This window comes from Phyllostomus discolor, chromosome 8 (genome assembly GCF_004126475.2).
Source record: "Phyllostomus discolor isolate MPI-MPIP mPhyDis1 chromosome 8, mPhyDis1.pri.v3, whole genome shotgun sequence".
NCBI lineage: Eukaryota > Metazoa > Chordata > Mammalia > Chiroptera > Phyllostomidae > Phyllostomus > Phyllostomus discolor.
The window spans coordinates 70361257-70385678 of NC_040910.2; the positions used below are offsets into that span (position 1 = coordinate 70361257).

The 24422-nt window shown below is 39.5% G+C and overlaps 1 protein-coding gene, 1 long non-coding RNA gene and 1 pseudogene across 5 annotated transcripts in view; 2 read left to right on the plus strand and 1 right to left on the minus strand.

The window, feature by feature from the left end:
• The window catches only part of NDEL1 (nudE neurodevelopment protein 1 like 1), a 56209-nt gene that overhangs the window by 13617 nt on the left and 18170 nt on the right, over positions 1-24422 (minus strand). The window contains exons 1-6 of one of the 4 annotated variants that reach the window (XM_028534284.2): positions 22380-22573; positions 9886-9983; positions 8370-8523; positions 7004-7152; positions 5146-5282; positions 2081-2254 (exon numbers count right to left, since the gene is read on the minus strand). In XM_028534284.2, the coding sequence (XP_028390085.1) occupies positions 2081-2254; positions 5146-5282; positions 7004-7152; positions 8370-8523; positions 9886-9971 (700 nt within the window). In that variant the 5' untranslated portion in view covers positions 9972-9983; positions 22380-22573. Of the gene's footprint in view, positions 1-2080; positions 2255-5145; positions 5283-7003; positions 7153-8369; positions 8524-9885; positions 9984-22379; positions 22574-24422 lie in introns of those variants that run through there. The other 3 variants (XM_036033015.1, XM_036033013.1, XM_028534285.2) reach the window with 3 other exon arrangements.
• On the plus strand, positions 1736-11708 carry LOC118502094. The gene is made up of 3 exons (XR_004904769.1): positions 1736-1747; positions 6857-6862; positions 10737-11708. It is a non-coding gene; the product is annotated as an uncharacterized LOC118502094 (long non-coding RNA).
• On the plus strand, positions 13513-18343 carry LOC114515325 (annotated as a pseudogene).

Here is a 24422-nt window from a genome sequence, read left to right on the forward strand (position 1 = left end):
TCCTTGTCCTCTAGAATGTAAACTCATTGAAGGTAGGTGTCCTACTCACCGCTATACTCCCAGCATCTAAAATAACACACAGGCCCTGGCTGGTGTGGCTCAGCGGATTGAGCACTGGCCTGTGAACCAGAGTCACTGGTTCAATTCCCAGTCAGGGCACATGCCTGGGTTGCAGGCCAGGTCCCCTGTCGGGGGCCCATGAGAGGCAATCAGACACTGATGTTTCTCTCCCTCTCTTTCTCTCTCCCATCCCCTCTGTCTAAAAATAAATAAATAAAATCTTAAAAAAAAAAAAATAGAACAACACACAGTATACGATAGCTGTACTCCCCTTGGCAGGGATTTCTGGATCTCGGTTCTCCCCATTCTCCTCAAATTTTGTACTCTAGGTATTAAATCTGTGTTTTACAGTAACCGTATTAATACAATGCCATTAAAGACAGACCATTCCACAGAGGTCAGCTCTTCCACCTTGCACACTGATTTCTCAGACCTGCTGCTCTGATGCCTGTGCTGGCCTCCTTGTCACAAAACTGCAGTGACCCAGCACACAGCAGCTCAGGTTAGTAAAAGTTTATGCTGTCAGTTCCAGTCCAAAACTGTCTATTTGGACAAATATTACTGCCGTAGGGTTGACCTATCTTAATTCTGTGTGGGATGGACTAGGCTCCATGTCCTACTGACATTCCCCACCCCAAGTTCTTACATGAAAACTCTAATGAGCTATGAAAAAATGTATACCTCCCGCTGGAGTTACCTTAATTTAAGCTCGTGACTACTCTGATTAGTGCTCAAATAAAGAATTTTTAGAAATTATCTGCAGAATTCTAATTTGTAACATAAAAGCAAAGCTTTGTTAATTCTCAAATGTTAGTAATTCTGAGGGCCTCAAATACACAAGGACTGTTCCAAAAAATGAACAGTGAAAGCTTCTGACTGCTATAATCCACGCACTGCCGCTTCCTATTGACTATTCAGCATTTTCATACACCTTATCCGATTTTATCTCATAACAACAGAGAAAACAGGATGAATTCTTATTCAAGGGCTACTGAGCAAGTGAGATGTGACTAATGCAACCAAAAACTGATTTTTAAATTTTGATTCATAGTAAGTTAGTAAAAATTTCCATTTAAATAGTTGCATGAAGATAGTGGCTACCATAATGGTCAGCACAGATATAGAGAGCTTATGCACAGACCACTCAGACAGGAAATCTTCTATCATTATGAAGGGAAGTCCTATATTTAAAAAGTAGTCGAAAGATGCTTCCATTTGGGGAGAAAAAAGTACAGGGGAGTGGGAATATGATCTGCAAGCTGCAAAAACTAAGTAAATCCAAATTGGGAGCTTCAGGGTTCCATTCTAAGGGTCTATTCTAATGACTACTAAATGGTTTCCCGTTTATCAAGATTAAAACACACTGGCTGATAGCAAAAGGAATATTCTCTATGAACTACTCAATAGTAACCCTAAATGTCGCTTACAAAAATAGCAGCTACGGAGGCATGTGTTAGAATGCACATGCCTATCTAAGCCCATCTTACTCAAGTCTGGTAACTTGAGTCTCTGTACATCCCGTGTATAAAGGCTTCTAGTCTCCCCATGACATGTTAAGTGGCAAAAGCAATAAATAAAACTGTGTTTAAATATAATCCCAAAATGTGTGTGTAACAAGGTGGGCACAAACACAAATAAGCACATGCGATAAAAAAACTCCAGTGTTAAGAGTAGTTAACTTTAAGCAGTAAGATTACAGATGGCTTTTATCTTTTATTTTCTGTTTTCAAATTTTTCTACATGAATATACCTTACTGCTGTAATTAAAAAATAATCTTTAAAACCTTCAACTTCTCAAAATCTCAACTTATTAAGCTGCTCATGTCTTAAATGTAGCATCATTCTCATTTCCTGTATCTGAGTGGCCTAGGAAAATAATTCCTTCTTCTATACACAGTGCTAGATTCAACCAACTTTTAAACTGAAATTATTGCTTAAATCTTAGCAACCCCTGCTTCATTAGCAAACCCTCTTAAGGTGATAATCTACCACAGGGTCAAAAAGACAAGACATTACAAACCTTTTGGCGAAGGAAAACTGTTCTCTGTTCCTTTGCCAACAGGAGTAGCTGGTAACGAAAGCGAGGCCTGGACAGCAGAATCTGTCTTTTCACAGTCTAGAGTTGGAGAACTGGGGGCCGATTTTCTGGTTACTTCCTGTTGCCTTTCCCGAACGGCTAGTTCTTGTCTTAAATCTGTAAAATGTTGCAAAGGAAGTAATACTCACTAGAGGAAGCAAATACATAAAGCAAAGTCACATCTAATGCCATAGAGACATTCTCCCTAAATGGTTATTTCTCAAGTATAAATTTTTACTTCTAGACATGATAACCCTATTGTCTAGATGATCTTTTAGAATTTAAAAATGCTATAACCAAAAAAAGCTGTGACCTAAGAGAACAGTTATCTATGCCCATATGCAAAAGGAAACAGAGCAGAGTCTAGAGTGAACATGTATGACACAAAAATGAATGTTCTTTAACAACTCACTTGCTTTTACTTTGAAATGATGTAGTACAGGGATCATTGCAAAAATCAATAAAGTGCATTTTTACCATTTTAAATGGGTTGGTACTTTTTATTAATTGTCACCATAAAATACTTTGTTTTAGAAAAGAAGTCAGAATAGTTGCAATTTTTTTCTTGCTTTCAAGGTTAAATTGCAACCCAAAATTGATGTCTTCTTTTCAGTTATGCCACTAACCCACAGAATAATTGCTTATGATAAAAAAAAAAGGATACAAAGTTATCCCATTTTGGGGTACATATCCAAAAGAATTCAAAACAAGATCTCCAGCCCTGGCTGATGTGGCTCAGTGGATCGAGCGCTGGCCTGCAAACCAAAGGGTCACTGGTTCGATTCCCAGTCAGGACGTGTGAGAAGCAACTACACATTGATGTTTCTCTCACTCTCTTTCTCTCTCCCTTTCCCTCTCTCTAAAAATAAATAAATTAGCATTATTTTTTTAAAAAAAAGCTCTCCAAGAGATATTTGCACATCATTGTTCGATACAGCATTATTCACAATAGCCAAGAGGTGGAAGCAACCAAGTGTCCACACACAGATAAATGGATCAAAAAATGTGCTGTACACACACACACACACACACGGGAATATTATTCGGCCTTATAACAACAGGAAATTTTGACACATGCCACAATGTGGATGAACCTTGATGAACCTTTAGGATATTATGCTAAGTAAAATAAGCCAGTCACAAAAAGACAAGCACTTCAAAAGTATGACTTCACTTATATAAGGTATTTAAAACATGGCAACAAAAAGCAGAATTGTAGTTGCCAGGGGTTGGAGAAAAAGGGAAAATGGGGAGTTGCTCCTCAATGGGCACAGTTTCAATTTTGCAACAACAAAAAAAGATCCTAGAGAGCTGTTACATAACAATGTGATATAGTGAACACTGATGAATTGTATACTTAAAAATGGTTAAGATGGTAAATTTTATGTTTTTGACAACTGTAAATAAATAAAATACAGTTAATATTTTATACATTATACAAATTATAATAAGTTTTTCAGATAAAGATCTCAAAAAAAAGCATGAAAAAACTATTTTTAAACATTGGACCAGAAAAATTCATAAGGAATAACCAAATAAACACACATTTAAAAAAGAGATACCACTTTCAGCTTTCAAATGAATTTTCTAATAATTTTTAAAACTATTTTACTAGCCCTGGCTAGTGTAGCTCAGTGGATTGAGCATGGGCTGCAAACCAAAGGGTTGCCAGTTCTATTCCCAGTCAGGGCACATGCCTGGGTTGTACTCAAGGTCCCCAGCAGGGGCCTCGTGAGAGGCAACCACACACTGATGTTTCTCTCCCTCTCTTTCTCCTTCCTTTCCCCGCTCTTTAAAAATGAATAAATAAAATCTTAAAAAAAACTATTTTTATTATTCACAATGCTAATTACCAGTGTGAGAAGGACACTCTCAATCACTGCCACAGGGAGTATATACATACCAACCTATCTAAAAAGTCATTTAGCAGTGTCTTTTATATCATGTGCCACTTCTAAGAATTTATTCTAAAGAAATTATCAAAGCTACTCTTAAATATTAAGTACAAGAATCCTATTTACAGTAGTAATTGTAGCAAAAAATTAACTACCAATAATAAAGATCCCATAAAATATATATAATAAATATCATGCATTTTTAAAAACTTGTTTTAAAAGATTTTTTAGCCCTGGCTAGTGTGGTTCAGTGGATTCAGTGCCATTCTGCAAATGAAAGGGTCACTGGTTCGATTCCCAGTCAGGGCACATGCCTGGGCTGCAGGCCAAATCCCCAGCAGAGGGCATGTGAGAGGCAACCACACATTGATGTTTCTCCTTCTGCCTCCCCGCCCCCTCTAAATAAATAAATAAAATCTTCAAAAAGAAAAGGTGGACTATTTCTCAAAAAAAAGATTTTTAAAGGTATGGATTACTTTATTAAGTAGTAAAAAAAATGTAAGACAGAAAATATATGTGTATATATAGTGTGGTCCCAATTATATATATGGAAAGAAACACCAAACTGTTAGTGGGTTCTCCTAAGATAAATGGATAGGCACTGATTTTTATTTTCTTCTTTGTAATATTTTGAATGATACCATGCATTTTTTAAAAAGAGGGAGGGAAGGAGAATTTCCAAGCAAAGTACACATTCACTATATATAATATGTAAACGGCAATATGTGTACATGTTATTATGTATATAACAAAATTCTTTAGGTAGAAGCAAAAAGGGGAAAAAAAAACTCAAACTAAGCAAGCAGTATGTGCACAGCAGGAGTGGTTTGGGCTTTGGAAAACAGAGCAGGATTTGAATCCCAGCTGACAGGCTATAGACTTTGGACAAAACACAAACTCTCTGCGCCTCAGTTTTATGGCTATAAAATAGGGGTAATAATACCTACCTCCTAGAAATGATGATGCAGGTATTAAGTAAGTTAACAGATTAAAAGTACTTAGCATAGTGTCTCACAAAATATATAGACACAGAGCTTTAACAAGTTGATCCTGAAGCTGGCTTAGAGCTCTGGCTGAGAGACAGTAAGGTTTAGTTTAGGTTATGAAGTTTACCTCTTGCTTCATCCTTTAACCTCTGTACAGAGACCAACAAAGATTCCTTCTCATCAAGTTCACTTTCTAAAAATGCATTTCGTTCAATGGCCTGATTTAGCCTTTGTTCAAAGTCTTCCAGTGAAACTATTGTTGCCCTGAAAAAAAAATGTTTAAATCCATGAATTAATATTGTGCAAACAGGTAATAGAAAAGGAAACTGTCGGTTTATCTCATATTTCCTGACCTAGAAAGGCTGGCCAGTGAAAGAGAATGATCTCGCTCCCTCTAACCTCTGGTGTCATTCAGTGTCTCTATCATTTAGAGCCATTAAATATATTCATTTCTCCTAAAGTCCCATCTAAATTCCTCAAAGTTTCTTAAAGGAAAGCCATTTACTGTACTATTTGTATCTCCCCACTGGATTTTAAACAAGAAAATTTTCATCAGAAAAATTTTTCAATAGTTTTTTAAAGTAGGTAAAAATTAACTAAGGATTTGCTTAAAACACAAAGTGCCAGGTTCTACTCCATTTACTTTCTGCCTAACAACTCTTTTCTTCTGCACTTCTCATCTTACTCCTTTATTCAATAAACATTAACGTGTACCTACTATATGCCCACTTCATGCTACAGGTATACTGTAAAATTCCATAACCTCAAGTCAATTCTCTTAACGCCATGTTGAAGTTTATCAAGTCCTGTCAACTGTCAAAATCTCTCTCAATTCCATTTGCTCTCCTTCAAACTTCTGCCCTGGCTTCAGTCTCCACCCATCACTTGGATTACTCCTAAATGGTCCTCGTCTCTTTCTCTCCATTCCAATTCCAAGGTATTATCTTCTCAAATCACAATTGGCTATTACTCTTTCGTTTAAAAAATCCTTACGGAGACCCTCATTGCCTAAAGAATAACTATCAAACATCACACACAAGGCTCTTCACAACCTTGCCTCAACCACCTTCCAGTCACATCTTGTTCAGCCACGTCTCTGCACATTTCAGTCAAAGTGAATCATTAACACATCACATACTTTCCTGCCTCTCTGCCTTTATATCTCCCTCCTTCACCTGGTTAATGTCTATTTCTCCTTCTAGGCTCTGCTTCCCCAGTCCCCCCAGGGTACTTTAGCTGCTCCCTGCCCTATGCCCCGGAGCAACCTGTACACTCTTTTTACTAGAGTATTTACCACATGGAGTGGTCCATACCACAGGGTGTCCATACCTGTTGCACCCAAGGGCAATAACTGGTTTATTTTTGTATCTTCAACTCTAACAGTATGTCAGTCATTTAAAAGTCACTCAAATATTATGGAAAGAACTACCAAACAGTAAAGTAATTGGGATGAAGTGAGAGGAATTAATTTGGAATGGTTAAAAAATAACTAGTTTATGATATATGAAAGCTTGGCAACAGTAATGGCAAGCCACTAACAGTTATTCAGCAAAATCGTAATGAAAGCAATATTTTGAGAAGATTCATCAGTCAGTATTAAAACAGACGAGAATAAAAAGAAGTAAAAATGTAAAGAGGTTGGCTAGGAAATAACTGCAGAAATCAGGTGTAACACAGGAGGTCCTACAAAAAAGTGTGGTAGTATGGAGAACAGAGAGGGAAAGATAGAGGAATGAATGAGACACGTTTTAATGAAAAGCCAGCAGGAACAACAATGGTACATGAAAGAAGGAAAAAGAAAACTGGAAAGAAAAACTTAGAAGGGCACTCTCCCGGAGACAAAGGTTTCTGGTAAATTTCAACTTGATGAGTACCAACAGGAAGTGTTGTGGGACTAAGACTGGGTAATAGGTTGAACCTAAAGATATATATTTTATTCACTGATTGCCAACTTTGGTTACACTAAAAAAATGCCCATCGTTCACCTTTTTGCTCGCTCAAGGTCATCATTGGCCTGCTCCAGCTCTCTCACATACTTATGCAACTGCTCCTTAATGGCTCGAGTCTGACTTAAATCATCTTCTAACACTGAAACTTGCTTGTAGCTTTGTGCATACTGATGTTCTAGTTTCTCCTAAAGAGATGAGTATACAAAAAGGTATGTGTCATTAAAATACAATTTTCTTTAATAAAGGATGCAACCAAAGTTAAAGGGGAGGAAAAATCCAAGGAGTTCACTCACAATCCAAGTTGATAATACCTCTTCTTTTTACAATATTTAAAAACAATTATACATTCATTCCAATTGCCTTAACTCATATAAAATTTAAATGGTCAACCATTCTCCTTTCAGAATCTGATAGTAATCTCTCTGAAAAGTAAAATAATAAAACCATTGCCTCAAAAACCCCAAACATGGTAGGGGAACTTCTGGGTCCTCAGGCTGCATACAGCTTGGGGTGAGCACGAAGAAGTAAACTGACAGAGTTCAAATTCCCTGCCCCTTACCTACCCACTCCCTACCCCTTCCACAACCCCCACACCCCTCCCCCGCCTTCCACAAAACCACCTACTTCCCAGACACCGAAAATCTCCATGTATTTGGCTAAGGCAGGTGGTTAAGAACAGCGAAAGGGGCTCATCCTTTCACTTTTGAAAATTCCTTTTTAGAAGACAATCTTTAAGTCCAAACTAAACTCTAAAACTAAAGGGACTATGAACAATAATGAAATAAATGTGTATACTTCATACAGATATAATTTTAAAGTGCCACAAAATAAAGCAATATGTCAAAACAAATAGCTTCTGAGAATTATGGGAATTACAAAATTAAGCTTCTTTTCATGTTTTTTTTGTGCCCTGCTGCTCTTAAGGTCCCATTAAACAAAATATTTCTCATTTTTTTAAAATCCTCACCCAAGAATGTGTTCATTGATTTCAGAGAGATAGGAAGGGAGAGAGGGAAGGAGAGGGAGGGAGGGAGGGAGAGAGATGGGGGAAGGAAGGGAAAGAGGGGCAAGGGAGGGAGAGGTGGGGGGAGGGAGAGGTGGAGGGAGGGTGAGAGGTAAGGGCAGAAAGGGGAGGAGGGGAGGGAGGAAGAAGGGGGGATAAGGGGAGAGAGGAGAGATAGAGAAACTGATGTGAGAAACATCGATGGCTTGTCTCCCATGCATGTCTCAACCGGGAAGTGAACCCACAACCCAGATAGGTGCCCTAGCTGGGGATGGACCCTGCAACCTGTTGGCACACAGGGCAATGCTCCAACCAACTAAGCCACCCAGCCAGGGCGACATTTCTCATTTTAATAAAACCCCGCACATTAGACACCAGAGCTTCTACAACCACAATTACCTTTAATGCTTCCACTTCATATTTCAGTCTTTGGTTATCAGCTTGCAAGTCTCTATTTCTTTGTTCAGCCTGTACTAATTGTGCCTCCAACTCTGCTTCTAATTCTCTGCTTCCTTCCTGAAATTCAACCAGCTCATCCCGAGCTTCCTGGAAGCTAATCAAAAACAAAGTGGGAAAGATGAGTTGTAGTACACCATAAGAAACATGTTGAAGATGATTATATATCAATTCAAGAATTTTTGCCTAAATGCTATGCTCTAATAAAATATACTAAATAATAAAGATAATCTGTTTTACATCTCTTACCCTATATTTGAGACTCAGTGAAAATTATTTATAGGCCCTAAAAGGATTTTTATTTTATACACTTGCTAGCTCCTTATTTAATGTACTACTAAAGAAGGCAATTGCTATACCACAAATAAGTTTGATATTTGGATAAGTTTTTCAATATAATTGAGTTTTTCAATATAATTGGTTTCCTTTGCAATTCTGTTATTTGATTTTATGCATTTAAAGACATTATTCTTTTATTTTAAGATCGTGTTTACTTTTAGAGATAGGGGAAGGGAGGGTGGAAGAGGGAGAGAAACAAATTGATCAGGCTGATGAGTTGCCTCTCACAGGCCCTCAACTGGGGACCTGGCCTACAACCCAGGCATGTGCCCTCACTAGGAATTGAACCTGTAACCTTTCAGTTCAGAGACCAGCACTCAGTCCACTGAGCGACACCAGCCAGAGCAAGACATTGTTCTGAGAACGGGTCTAGGCTTCCCCAGACTACTAAGTGTCTATGGCACAAAAAATGATTAAGTACTCCTGCCATAGACACCTTTTATATCCACTGGCACAATATAACTGGCTCCAGCAATAACAATAAAATAACAGTAAAAGGTTTGATAAGGCTTAGAAAACTCCTTTAACTAAAGTAGAAAAAAATATATATATTTCTTTAGAAAAATTCCATTTTATAATGAAATTTAATACAAGCTTTGGTTCTCAAAAAATTATGTAAAAGTTCTCCCAACTCATTAAAATAATTGAGATTTTTTAAAATTCCCCATATGTCTGAAGCTCTTTTCCTCTCCTTGAAAACTTTTCTGGCTCCAGCCAGCCACTGATAATGCTTGCCTGCAAAGAACTCAAGTCTGCCGTGTGAAGCCCCAGACAGCCTATCAGAATCTCCAGAAGAACAAAACGATGAGGCAGAAACAGTACACATGAAACAGACCAAAGATGGTCAGTGAGAGTAATAAACATAAAAGGAGGTAAACTACCAGAAAAAAAACCACAAATGACACTAAGTTTTTTTACTATTTTAATAATTTAAGTAATACAGGACTTATGGCATTTTTATATTACTTAAATACAAGCAATGTCATGACTATTTCTAGAATCCCACTACCAAACCTGAAACTCTAATTTTAGCTTTATGTTTTATTTTTAAAATGCACATGCTAGAGACAGTGTATTCCAAATGCCCTCCTCTATTTTTTTGGATATTTTTCAACATTACCTTTGCTTATACTTTAAGGACAGTTCCTTCCAATAAGCAGTTTCCTCCTTTAAACTTGAAAAATTTGGTATATCTTCACCATCCATGATCAAGAAAGCCTGTGAAATATTAAAAACAAGCTTACAAATTAATAAAGAACATGGGAACCTAAGTAAAAGTATAAAATCTGGGATAACACCAAATCTGCAGCATTTTGGAGTTAAATAAACATGAAAAATACTAAGAGTAGTTGAATTTTTTTTAAGAGTGATTAACTCTTTACTGTAACCTAGGCACAAAAACCACTTCACTCTTGTGGACCACTGACTGAGCATCAGCTCATGACAGATGAGGAGACCAACAAAGCTCTTTGGTGTAGAGCCTTTTCTGCCACAGCCCTGGGTTCCAGTGCACTGGCCTACAGAATCAGCCTGCACACAGGACCCCAGCAGTGGGCTTAAAGCCAACTGCTCTTCTGGGAATCGGGTGACAGAAACTATTTTACTGTCAGAGTAGATGCTACTGCATGCCCTTCTCTGTTGTATAATTGCTTCAAAACACCTGCATGAAACATTTCATGCAAGGTGATCATACTAGGATAGCAGATACCACATTCCCAATAATTTACTATTATTACATTTCTAAAACCTTCCTGTTACCTTTTAAGTCCAAGGCTTCCTCCATTAAATCCACTAATCCTCCAACTTCAATGTTCTTTCATCTTGGTGGTTCTCCCACGGAATTCAGAGAGGAGGGGGAAAAAAACCTTCCTAACTACCTTTGCATTTGGACTGACTACCTAAAACTCCCAAATGATTGCCAAAGACAAATAGAATACCAAAGACATTGAGCTCCCCCTAGATCCATGCGAGTTCTATTGGAGTCTTATCTCTTATAACCACCTCCTCCAAGCATTCCATTTTATATTCCAGCAATAATGTTCAAAATTGTCTTAACACACCACTTAAACTTCACTTCTGAATGTTTTCTCTATCAGGGATGTCCAACCCGTGGCCTGTGGGCTTGCATGCGGCCCAGGACGGCTATGAATGCGGCCCAGCACAAAATTGTAAACTTACTTAAAACTTTTTTTCAGCTCACCAGTTTTCATCAGTATTTGTGTATTTAATGTGTGGCCTAAGATAACTCTTCTCCTTCCAGTGAGGCCCAGAGATGCCAAAAGGTTGGACACCCCTGCAAATGGCTCTCCCTTCCTTGTATATTTGGAAAGCTCTCTTTATACTTTTAAAACCTAGCTCTCATCTCTTCCAGAAAGCCCTTCCCACCCTCACCTGGATGGCACTAAAATCTCCCACACTCTTGGCTACCTCTACAGCCACACGTGCCTTCGTGAATATATTTTCCACACAGCTTACCCTTCTTGTATGCCCCTTCTTAGGCTGTGTATTATTCTTACTTATTTCTACCCCAGCATACTGCTTGCACATTAGCAGATACTCAATATACCTACTAAATTAAATCAGAATTGATTCAACCTAACCCATACCAGACAGCAAGAATTCAAGACCAGGTTTAAAAGTAAATTAACAAAAACTTGAAGCATAGTATGCCACTTGTGAAGGTTTAGTAACAAGTCACAGACAAGAACAAACACAGAACTTCAATTTCAGGGTAGGTACACACCAAAGAAGTACAAAAGTGGTTTCCAGTTGAATAAAATTAACATGTAGTTATATATACTTAGTGTCATTCCTTTGGGGCCTACTGCAATGTTTTCAGTTTTAGTCAAGTCTCTCCTAACAACACCATCTATTATTACTTTTGACATCTGTTAGTCAATCTTCTGATTATTTTAAAATACCAATCAGCCTAAGAGTCCTTTGGGAAAAAAAAAATGGGTCCTTTCCATACTTTGCGTCTCTTCGTGGCACCAAGCACAACACCTTGCTTATAGAAAGTACTTAATGCTTGCGAATGTTTACTGAGTACTTACTATGTATCAAACATTGTTAAGTACTGGATAAATATTTAGTGCACCAAATGCACCCTCCTCTAATCTAATTACTCCTACCCTGGCACATTTTTCTCTGTATTATTTTATTCTTGGAGATACCCTTAAAGCACGATAACACATTAAAATACAAACCCACACAAAGCTGAAGTGCTGCTGAGACTGAGTTCTAGGGCTTCAGTTCTACCCTTAAATTCTCAGACAAACTGCTTAAGCTCTCAAAGTCTCAGGTGGTTTTTTTTTTCATCTAGTGAGAGTTTGGACTAGACTTATGTTTCTTCAAGTATGTTTCTGACTGCATCAAAAAAAAAATTTTGTACAGCAAAGGAAACCATCAGCAAAATGAAAAGACAACCCACAGAGTGGGAGAACATATTTACTGACACATCTGATAAGGGGTTAATATTCAAATTTTATAAAGAACTTACAAAACTCAACACACACACACAAAAAAAAACCCAATTAAAAAATGGGCAAAGAACCTTGAATAGACACCTCCAAAGAGGACATACTGATGGGCAATAGACATATGAGAAGATGCTCAACATCATTAATCTTCAGAGAAATGCAAATTAAAACCACAATGTAGTATTGCCTCATACCAGTCAGAAGGCTATCATCAATAAAACAGCAAACAAGAAGGCTGGCAAGGATGTGGAGCACAGGGAACCCATTTTGCACTGTTGGTGGGAATGCAGACTGGTGCACCCATTGTGGAAAGCAGTAAGGAGATACCTCAAAAAATTAAAAATGGAACTACCTTTTAACCCCACAATTTCACTTCTGGGAATCTAATCAAAGAAACCCGAAACATTAATTCAAAAGGAAATAAGCACCCCTGTATTCATTACAACATTATTTATAATCACCAAGATATGGAAGCAGCCCAAGGGTCCATCAGTAGATGAGCAGATAAACAACTATGGGACATTTACACAATGGACTACTACTCAGTCATAAAAATGAAGATAATGTTACCCTTTGCAACAGTAGGGATGGACCTGGAGAACATTTTGTTAAATGAAACAAGCCGTCACAGAAAGACAAATACCATATGATTTCACTCATAAGTGGAATCTACTGAACAAACTGAACTAAGAAACAAAATAAAGACAGACTCAGAGAGAGCAGGCTGACAGCTCTGGGGTTGGGGGTGGGTTTAGGAGGTAGAGGAAAAAACTCTATGTTTCTGACTAGTAAATAGCACTGATTAATTTTAATACTATTCCTTCATCAAGGTTCCCAATTCCCACTCTATTTTCCCAGACGTAGGCATAATCTTTTTTTTAAATATTTTATTTATTTTTATTTGAGAGAGAAGGAAAAGGAGGGAGAAAGAGAAGGAGATAAACATCAATCGGTTGCCTCTCTCACTCCTCCAACCAGGGACCTGGCCCACAACCCAGACATGTGCCCTGACTGGGAATCTAACCAGCAACCTTTCACTTTGTGGGACATCACCCAACCCACTGAGCCATGCTGGTCAGGGTGGAATAATCGTATTTGTAACTGTAATAATTTGTAGTAAGGTATAAATGAAAATAAGGCTAATCCAGCAGCAAGATATATTTGTATTTCAAAACAAAATCCAAAGCGCTTAAAGGCATCACCATATGATATCAATAACTCCTGAGATTTATTGCTTAAGTATCCTTAACAACCCAAATGAAGACGTAATGACAGGACATGAGAAGTTATCTAGGAGTGAGGCAAAAACCACTGAGTCACCTGAATGCTCTACACAAGGTCTTTCACCAAAATGCCCCCAAAATAATGATTACATTTAAAACCTGTGAATCCAGCCCCAAAGAAACTATAGGCACTGAGGTCCTCAAATTTGGACAGATCCACTTGCCATTCGAACACTGCCAACCATGTATCAGTGTGCAGCTCAAATATTCAGTTTCTGATACACAATCCAATAAAGTATGGTTTTGCAAAAGGTTATGAAGATCAAAATGACAAAAGAAGCAAAGTTCATCTTAAACAAAATACATTATCTTAAAAAGTGAAGATTACGTCTCTCTGTTACCACCACAGACATCCAGTTGGAGCACCAGGGAGTCTGCCCCACTGGCCAAGATGGTGCAGGGGGAGGTTACACTGAGCATGCCAAAAACTAGAAAGATGAATGCATAGAGCCCCAAGCATGCCAAATGCTAGCAAGATAATTGGATAGAAGAAAAGTCCTCCCTATCCCTATAAAAACTGACAGCTTAAGCAAGAAGGGGAGATGGTAACCCTGGCCAGTGTGGCTTGGCTGGTGTGGCTCAGTTAGTTGGAGCTTCGCCCCACACACAGAAAGGTTGCAGGTTCCACCCCAGTCAGTGCACACACCAGACATGGCCACCTGATGTTTCTCTCTCACATCAATGCTTCTCTGTCTCTCTTTTTGTCTCTCTGTCTCCCCCTTCTATCTCTAAAAGCAAACAAAAAAATGTCTTCAGGTGAGGATTTAAAAAAAGAAGAAGGGGAGATGGTCTTTGAGACAAGAGTCCACCATGCTCCCAAGTCACATGGCACCTGAATAAAACCTCCTTCCTTCTGCACCAGCACCTGCCTCATAAGTTTGGCTTCCGTTGTGGCAGGCAGTCAAACTGCCATTTGTTCAGTTACATCTCCAGCTAGTTCCTTGAGGGCAAGACCTGTGTCTTATTTATAAGCACCTCCGCATCACCAAAAACATGGAATACACCAGAAATCCAACAAATGTTTGAACTGACTTATAATCTTTTATTATTCTCTCTTTACTTTCAAAGTACCACTTTACTAACATCTGAATTCCTATTTCAGGATAAAGTAAGCAAAAAGATTTGTGGCTAATTTATTTCTACCTCATACTGTACCAACATGTATTAAGTCAGGATTATAAAACCTATCAGTCTCAGCTAGACAAAATTATTAGTCTGATGTGTGCCAAGCCACATTCTCGGTCACTTATAAAGCTCAGTATAGGCTCTGCATCAAAGAATAGGGAGCTGATGGGACCTCCTAGAGAAAGCCTTAAGAGATACCACTGCACAATTGCTACCTAAAATAATCATTGCCCGAGCTTCAGCCTTAAATATGAATGGACAACCAAAAACAATCAGACAAGTGAGAAAACCCAGTAGCATGAATAAGAAAATTCTAAGAACTACTGAACTGAGAGGAAACAGATAATTCAGGAAATGAAAGAACTTTCTTCTTATACAAGAACTCAGAAGGGTTACCTCCCACACACTTCCAGAGACAGTTACTACAGAAGGGAGAAAGCCACGACCTGGACAGCACAGGGTACAAGAGATAATGACTCCAATCCAGGACTGCAAAGAAGGAAGGTCCCAGAGAGTAACTTAGCCAGATGGAGGGCTCCTGGAAAAATGAAGAATCCCACATAAGAGATAGCATGACTGGGAAACAGATAAATCTGAGGTTGTGGTGAAAGCACATCACTCATATGTCAATAAGAGAAAAAGCAGTAGAAACTTCAGAGAAATCAAATCAAAATCCAGTACAAGCCCTGACCCTTATGTTAAATAAGACAAGGGTCTCAAGGTCTGAGCAGTTCTAAATGTTATTTCTTGCTAAAAGTTAAAAGGTAATATAGTACTTTGCAGATGTAGCACCAGGATAAAACTGATGGGAACCCAACCTGATAACTGAAGCCAAATGCAAAGAAATCAATATGTAATTGAGCTAACAGTGTATGTGCACAATGGCTAAGCCTCCTTCAGGGAGACAACTTTAGGTAGGACTCCCTGTCTAAACATTCTCCAAGCAAATGTTTAGACCAACATTTTGTGGGTCTACACTTAGACCAACTACTTTGAAACAATCATATCTCATTCTTGACTAGAGTACCCCAGGAGCAAACACTTATATAAAACACTGTTTAATTAAAGATTTTAAGTCAAATTTTTTAACTTACTGATTTTATATTATTGTATGGAATTGAGGTAAATTCCATAATTTTATAGCCATCAGTGAATTTCCCACTTTGGTTTAACTTTACCATGTTTCGTGTGTTGTTGCCTTATAAGGACCTAGAATTTTTTTGAACAACCTTACATTCTTTTTTTACACCCTTTCCAATTTTGTAGACTTTGGTAATAATACTCTTAGCCTTCATCTTCTCAAAGTGAGTATCTGTCTATTTAGTTTATATTCACTTAGCCACCTCAGGCCCTTAAATATTTTCATGGCCTGCTCTAGATTGCATATACACCTTTCTGGAGTTGAGTGGTGATACTTCAGTACTTCATTATTTAATTCATAGGTAAAGTACTTTTTCTTTTAAGTTTTCAGTAGCCCTTCTAATTACTGCCAGTGATTGCATGGTCTGAGGCCAGTGTCCTTATGGAAGACCATAATGGCTATGATTTTAACATTTATTTGAACAAATTTAACATTTAACATTTATTTGAATGTATTTGGATATGGAGCCAATGCTCCTACAAATAAGGTTAGGGCTGTTTTTATCTATGAATGATATGCTCATGCCCATTTTGAAACTTTTGTGTGTGAGGCTGACTTTTGCTGTTGTCACTGACCCATTATTACAAAAGGAGTGGGCCTACTAGCAGTTACCACTCTGAAGAAAGTTTAGCTAAGTATTGTTCCCTGAGAAATCGCACTGTTCACAACTCTGGGTGTACTATAAAATATCCATTTCTCCCTGATTTTTGATTCTTGAATAAGGCCATATTCTTAATACAACTACCAATTTTTCCATCATTATCCCCTGGTGACTCAGGTTTTAAATAGCCTTTCATGGGAAACTTCCTGAGAACCGAGTTCTACTTCTTATATCCTACTTAACTATTAACTACTTAGTTCAGTCAAATTATAGCAAAATTATTTTGATTTTTTTTCACACATGCTTCTCTATTTTCTTGCTGAATTTTATGTGGACTAAAAGTTGATCATTTTTCTAATTAACAGACTATTTTTACAACTTGCTTCTTGGCCCCTCAAACAGTATTATAATTCATGCCAGAAACCTTTTACTAAAAAAACCATCATCTTTTCCAAAATAAACCAATTAAAAATATTTAACCAAGGAACACTTAACCAGTGGTAGGAGCATCACAGCTTAGTGGTTAAGAACCTAGACCCTGAAGCCAAACCGCCTGGCTTTGAATCAAACTCCTCTGCTCACTAGTTCACCTTGGGCAAGTTACTTAACCACTCAGTGCCCCATTTCCTCACCTGTAAAATGAGGATAATAATTTAAGTAGGCTTGTCATGAAGACTGAGTTAATATTTGTAAAATACTCAGTACAGAGCTTGGCAGATAGTAAATGCAGCATAAATTTATTAAGTTATATAAAACTGGTTAGTTCAGTAGTGGGCCTTTCAAGTTTGACCACAAAACAAATGTGCTTCAGGCTCTCCGGGCACCGGCATCACCAGGCCAAGCTGCTTCCCTTGGTCCCTGTTGGCCACCTGGCTGCTCTGGCCCACACTGAACTGCCACCTCCACCATCATCCCTTCTACCTCTCAGAAGTTCAAAATGAAGCTGCTGTCATTTTAGGAAAGAAACTTGCCAAGCAGATCAAGCAGGAAGTGCAGCTGGAGGTGAAAGAGTGGATAGCACCAGGCAACAAACAGCCACACCTGACAGTGGTTCTGTTTGGTGAGAATCCTGCAAGTCATTCATTCCTATGTCCTCAACAAAACCAGGGCTGCTGCAGAAGTGGGAATCAACAGTGAGAATACTGTGAAGCCAGCTTTAATATTAGAGTAAGAACTGTTGAATTTAATTAATAAATGATAATGATGATAATGTAGGTGGCCTCCTTGTTCAGCTGCCTCTCCCAGAGCACACTGGTAAAAGACCTGCAATGCTGTTTCTCCAGACAAAGATGTTTACAGTTTTCATGTAATTAAGGTAGGGCTAATGTGTTTGGCCCAGTATTCCATGTTACCACCTACTCCATGGGGTATAAGGCAATAATTATGCAAACTACTATTCCCACCCTAGGAAAGAATGCAGTTGTAGCGGGAAGGTCAAAAAATGTTGGAATGGCCATTGCAATGTTACTACACACAAATGCAGTCCACAAATGTCCTACAGGTAATGTCGCTGTTACAGTATCTTGATACGATACACTCCCAAAAAACAGGTGAAGAATACATAATTCTTGCAGATATTGTGGTCTCTACTGCAGGCATTCCAAATCTGATCACTGCATACTCGTCTATGATCAAAGAAGCAGCAGCCATTGTTGATGAGGGAATAAAAATTCAAGATCCCATCACTATGAACTCAACTTGGTCAGAGACGTGGATTTTGAAGGAGTCTGGAAAAAGCCAGTTACATCACTCCAGTCCCTGGGGATGTTGATGCCATAGCAGCGGTGACACTAAAAAAGAATCCCTTTATTGCTGAAAAAAAAAGTGCCGAGGCCTGAAGATCAGGAAGTACTGAATTCTAAGGAACTGGTAGTGGCAACTAATTAACAATTCTGTCTTCTGTGTCATAAACAGTACAGCCAAGCCAGTTCAAGAGGCACAAGAGGCCAGTAAAAATGCAGTATTTTTAATTGATGCTACTGACAGTTTTAAATGATGCGTTGTATTTATTGAAAGCTTAAATGGTGGGTGTTTGCACACAGTTTTGCAGTACCTTACCAGGGAGCACCCATTACCATGCTGGGTCATGTGACCTAGCCAGAGAAGAAGCCATCAACCTAGTTATTAACGTGGGAGACATTATCACAATGAGAATGGCTGCCTAATTTTATCAGAACACTTCAGTTACACTTTGCCTTTTCTAGGATTTTCCCAAGTACTATTCCAATAAGGGTTGACACTCACTTTAGGTTCCAAACCTTTCTAGTGCAACTGGTCAAACCAAGGGAAAAAGTTGCTAGAGAAAATTAAGAAAAAGTTAAAAAGGAAGAAATGATGGTAATTGAGTAGAAACAATTTACCCTAATTGTAGACATATAAACTGATAACCAGAAGAAAAGCTACATGTTAACAGTATCCTGAGCTATTTTATAGCTCAGTCATTGGGGAAAATGTCTGGGCCTGTTCCATGTGCTACTAGCCTTGTTTTCTGTGTGTTATCGTTCATGAGGCCTTGCCACTAAGATTAAAAGGCTTATTTTATAAATAATTCATGTGTACTGTCATATTTAGTTTTCCCTCTATCCTTAAACTTCATTGATAAATTTTTGTACTGTTGGGGGTCTATATAGTTTCTTTGGTAAATCTTGAAACCTGTTTTCGAAAACCAAAACTTTGGCAGCTTTTCCACCAAAATATTGTCAGCAACGTCAGTTAATATTGAATTTAATCAGACTTTCTGATTAAAGGATACACTCTGACTGGGGGAAAATATGTTTCAGAACTTAAAACATACCAAAATGATCCCTTAAAATTAATCACTTCCATAAGTTATATACATATACCAGTGATACCATCATTACTGAAAACACTTCTAAAACCATTTTGAGAACAGTCTTTAAGAGCCAGATTAAAAACTAAGCAGCCTTGGCTGGTGTGGCTCAGTTGGTTGGAGCATCATTCTGTAAACTGGAAGTTCACAGGTTCGATTCTGGTCAGGACACATGCCTGTAGATTCAGTCCCTGGGCGAGTACTAAAGGCTAAAGGCAACCGACCACATCGATGTTTATCTTTCTCTTTCTCTCTTTCTCTCTCTCTCTCTCTCTCTCTCTCTCTCTCTCTCTCTCTCGCCCTCCCTTACCCTCTCTCTAAAATCAATAAGCATGTCCTCCACTGAGAATTTAAAAAAAAAAACTAAGAAAAAAGTTCTCTGTGGTCCCACCTCACCCTCATTTTTATTGCTTCCTTAACTGGTATTACCCAGCTTTATCACTCCAATTTTATTCACCAGACTCACCTTTTACAAAAATTGAGTTTTTTTACAAATGACAAAAGTTTGCTACTGCTGTGGAAATTCAAAAAACCTTCTCAGGGGCTGCAAAGTCTGTTCAGTTGGCTTCAGGTTACAGTGGGAGGATATGTTCACTGTGTTATTTGAAACTATGTAACTAGAGATATTAAGCCTATAGAAAGTTAGCCAATATAGAAAACTACACCGCTAGAAGAGGTTTTAATAATACATCTACAATCTTCTGAAGATGAAATAAAAGTAGATAATTATGTTCTTTGCTACCCAAATCTTCCCTCAATACCATGTCTCACGTGCACAGAGTTAATGTATCTCTGAAGTATAACAACTATTACATGGGGTGGTATCATACTGCATATATCATTCAGGTATCTAGCAACTGACAAATCAACTCGTTTGGGTATAAAACAACTTGTCCAAAATGCTATATTTACAAAAAAAACAAAACTTCTCTTTGTGGGATGGTAACGATATTGTCTTGTTAATAGTTGCAGAATGCGCTAATGAGGCTAGAAGTTCTTTTGAATTCACTGTGTGTCAGCGATTTTCAACCTTTTTTATCTCATGGCACACATAAACTAATTACTAAAATTCTACAGCACACCGAAAGATATAGTTTTTGCCAATCTGACATAAAATAGGTATACTTTTGATTCATTCACACTGAATGGCTATGCTGTGTGAGCTGTTGTCATTTTTTTTATCTGATGACCTACAGGAAAAGAAGTCAGTGTCCCTGACTGAATAGTCAGGTATTACATGTTTTAAGAATTTTTGCGGCACACTGGTTGAAAATCACTGCTGTAGGTAATACCTGTCTTTCTACCAAAATTCTTCTATTTCTCCCAAAAGTGACATTTACAGAATGTTTTAACTTTTCAAAGTTGATCATAAATATGGTCTCCATTTTGGTCCTACCAAACTTTTTTCTACCTTATGAAGTGCTTGGAAACTTACGCCAGAAATAATTTTAAGCTTTAAGTAACCAAATTTATCTCAGCATGGTTTAAAATGAGAATAAAAGTAAGTTTTGCGGATGTCATGAAAGCAAGAGCTAAGTTTTTACTGAAGTGTCTCCATATTTTAAGTATTCCTTCTCTAACTTCAATTTACTTAATTAAGAGTCAAAACAGAACTAAAATACAACAGCTTCATTAGATTTAGCAACTTTTATCTGAACCAGGGCTAGCCAAAGGTTTTCTCTGTTCCTTGTGATCTCCAATTTCAAAAATTTTAATAAAAATTCAGAAGTATCTTACTCATTTCCCCTTCTCTTCAACCCATGACTTAATGCTATGCCAACAAGTTCATGATTTAGCAAAGCCATTAGCTCCCTATTTGTCAAGTGGGTTAAGAACAAACTATCAGAGACAGACAACAGTATGGTGATCCCCAGAGGGAAAGAGGGGTGGGGGAAGGTAGAAGAGGATAATAGGGGGATAAATGATGATGGAAAGAGACATGACCTGGGGTGGTCTCTTACAATATACTGATGATGTATTATAGAAGAGTACTTCTGAAATCTATACAATTTTATTAACCAATGTAACCCAAATAAATTCAATTTAAAACAAAGAACACAATTTATCAGACAAGATAATTAGCTAGCAACCCGTGAACACGTTTCAGAGTAGGATTTTTCTTGTAACTGAGTAGCAGTTCTTATCCTGAGTCTGCTCAAAAACATTTAAATAAGTTTTCTACTAGCTTCTGGTATACAAGTATTTTTGGCAAATCAAATGTATTGCTTTGCTTTATAGCTGAGAAGGGTATAAAAATCTCACACACACCCTCCAAAAAAACCCCTGTAACTCCGAGTCTAGATATGTAAATTCTGAGACAAGCGAACCCACTCACAAGTTGGTAGAATCCACAGTATAAATCACTTAATACCTCCCACCCCACCCGGGCTCAATTTCCCCATCCGTCAAACGGTGATAACACAATCAGGCACAACCACAGGATGATGAGGGTCAAGAGCCATAGCAAGAGTGTTCTAAAATATGTGAAGGCGCTGTAGTGAAAGGACCTTCACTTCCTTCGCAAAACTTACAGGTTTACTTCGTCGCTTACCAGCAAAAAGGAGGCGAGCACAAGCAAAGCAAACCCGCTCGGTGACACTTCTCTGAACTCCAAGAGGGGCGACTGGCCGTTCGGGGCGGACAGTCACGGGAATGCTGTCGGAGCACAACGTGGGCAGCTTCCGCTCTCGCCCCCAGATGGGAGAAGCGAAGAGAGCTCAAATTCAACCCGGCTCCAAACAACCCTTGCAGCTGAAGGCACTTATGGGGAAGGGGCGGGGAGAAGGCTGGGCACGACGCTGCCACTCCAGCTGAGCCACTCCTTGCGCCACCAGCGCCCAGGCCCACGGTGCCACGTCCCGGCCTCCGTCCACGCACCCCTCACCCCACCCCCGGACACCCGCACAGCCTCCGGAGGCCACCGAGCTCGCTCCTTTGCAGGAGCCTCCACTACACCACACCTGGGACCAGGGTGGCTAGAGGGCAGTTAGAGCAGCTGGAACAGTTGCCCCCCGGCTGGCTACCCCAGAACGCTGCTCCGTCCGGCCCGGCGGGTCCTCAGACAGCCCCAGGGCCCGGCAGGCTCCCCAGGGAGAGGCCTTGGCGACGCCCGCCCGGTCAGGCACCCTCTGAGCGGCCCCGCACCGCAGGCTCACCTCCAAGGTATCAAACGCGCATGTTCGCCGCTACCCGACCGACGTCTCCGCTCCGTTTGCCTGACCAGGCCAGCCCAGCAGCTCAACTCCGCTCCCCTGCGCAGCCCTGAGCTCCACTCCACGTCCCTCCGCGAGCGGCTCCTCCCGACACGTCAGGGACTGCTTGGGTGTCCGAGGCCATTCTGTGACGCAAGGGGGCGGGGTTCGGAGCATGCGCGCGAGTCTGCGGGCGTCGGGGCGGGGGCTGTGGGAAGGATGGCGTCACAGGAGGTGGGTGGTGCCCCACGCGGCCCTAGTCGGGCTGGTGGCGGCCAATGCGCAAGCGCCCCAGGCGCCGCGGTGTGTGAACATGGGCCCACGGAGATCCGCGGAACGCTCAGCTGCTCAAGAAGGCGCCACGGTGGGTGAGAGTTGGCCTCCAGTTTTTAAACCACCAAGATCTCTCACGTGTATATATCATCCGCGTTCCTAAAATGAACCTCGGATCAGATTTCATCTACGAGTCTGCCCCGAGTACCCAATAGAATATAAGGAGTATGCAGTACCCTTCATCACAGAGACCCGTGTTGTTTTTAGAGCACTTGCTATAGCTGAAATTTTGTATTTCTTCAGTGTTTCTCAGTAGAATGTAAGTTCCATGACGGCTAGAAACTCTCTACGCTTTTCTTCTCCTAACAGATAGTTGGTGCGGACACAAAGTGGGCACTCAACTGTTTGTTGAATGAATGGATTCCTTGACACAAAGGGAATATAAATATACCCATTCATATACTTTATATAAAATAAATGTATATTTATTTATGTAAATGTTTGTGTTCATCCCCCTGGGTCCCCCAAGAAATGGAGTCCATTTTACATTCTATACATATTCCCCCTAGGGCACTTGGAGAAGAGGGCTGGTGGAAATGAGCAACGTCTTAGGGAGTGGAAACTGGAAGAAATAGAGCTGTTTTTAAAACAATTCTAAGAACTTTTGCTGTGTATTGCGCAATGCAGTTCTCTGATGTCAGTGCTCTCAGGATTGGATGTGGCTTTTTTGGACCCAATAATGATGTGTAAGACAGGCCTAAAGGTGGGAGCAAGGTGAGCCTGAAAGGTTGTTATATTTTTGGAGGGCACAGTCACAAACAGAAACAGTACAAGATGGATTGTAAGAGGAATCCAAATCAATGAAGATCAGAAAAGTGATTAATGGGGTTTGTGGGAAGGATGGCACTTTGAGCTAGACTCTGAAAGATACAGGGTTGAAAAGATCACAATAAAAATGATAATACTAGTAGTGGTAGTATTAGTTCCCTTTTGTTGTACCTTTTGTATGTACCAGAAATTGTGCTAAATGTTTGGTTTGCATAATTCAATCCTCACAGTGACCCTGTGAGACAGGTAGTTATTATTCCCATTTTATAAGTGAGGAAACTGAGTCTCAGCAAGATAAAGTTGCTTAAGGTCACTCAACAAGAAAAAAGAGGACTCAAAGTTCAAACCCACCTAGTCCACACTGTCTAACTCCAGAAACTACACTACTAATCACTACTATACTGATGCTCAAGAAGGGGGACTATTAATAATAACTACCACTTACTGAGCTAGAGCATAGTGCTAAGTGCTTTACATACATTATCCCCCTCAATCTTGAAAGTGGCTTGTGAAGCTAAAATTATTTCCTTCATTTTTTATGTTGAAAAACTGAGGAGCTGGGATTTTAAACCCCAAGCAGGTCTTAGTCCAAGCCTGGTGGCCTAGGACATCATGGAAGCTCTTTTAGGCTCAGGGGCTCTGCTTCCCTGACTGAAGCTGTGTTTTGGCTGATGAGATCACAGGAAGAGAGGTAATTAGTCAAGGAGGCCTTTTGTGGACCTAGTGCCAATCCCAAGAGGAAAAAGTAAATAAAGGCTGCAACCCTTGTCCCTGCCTTCTGGCTGAAGTCCTGGGGAACACACTGACTCACCTAATGGCAGGCCAGGCCCTGTGGAAACTGTTAGCCTCATTTCCCACCAGCCTGGACCCAGAACTGGTGTTTGTCAGGACTGATATGTTGGCCCT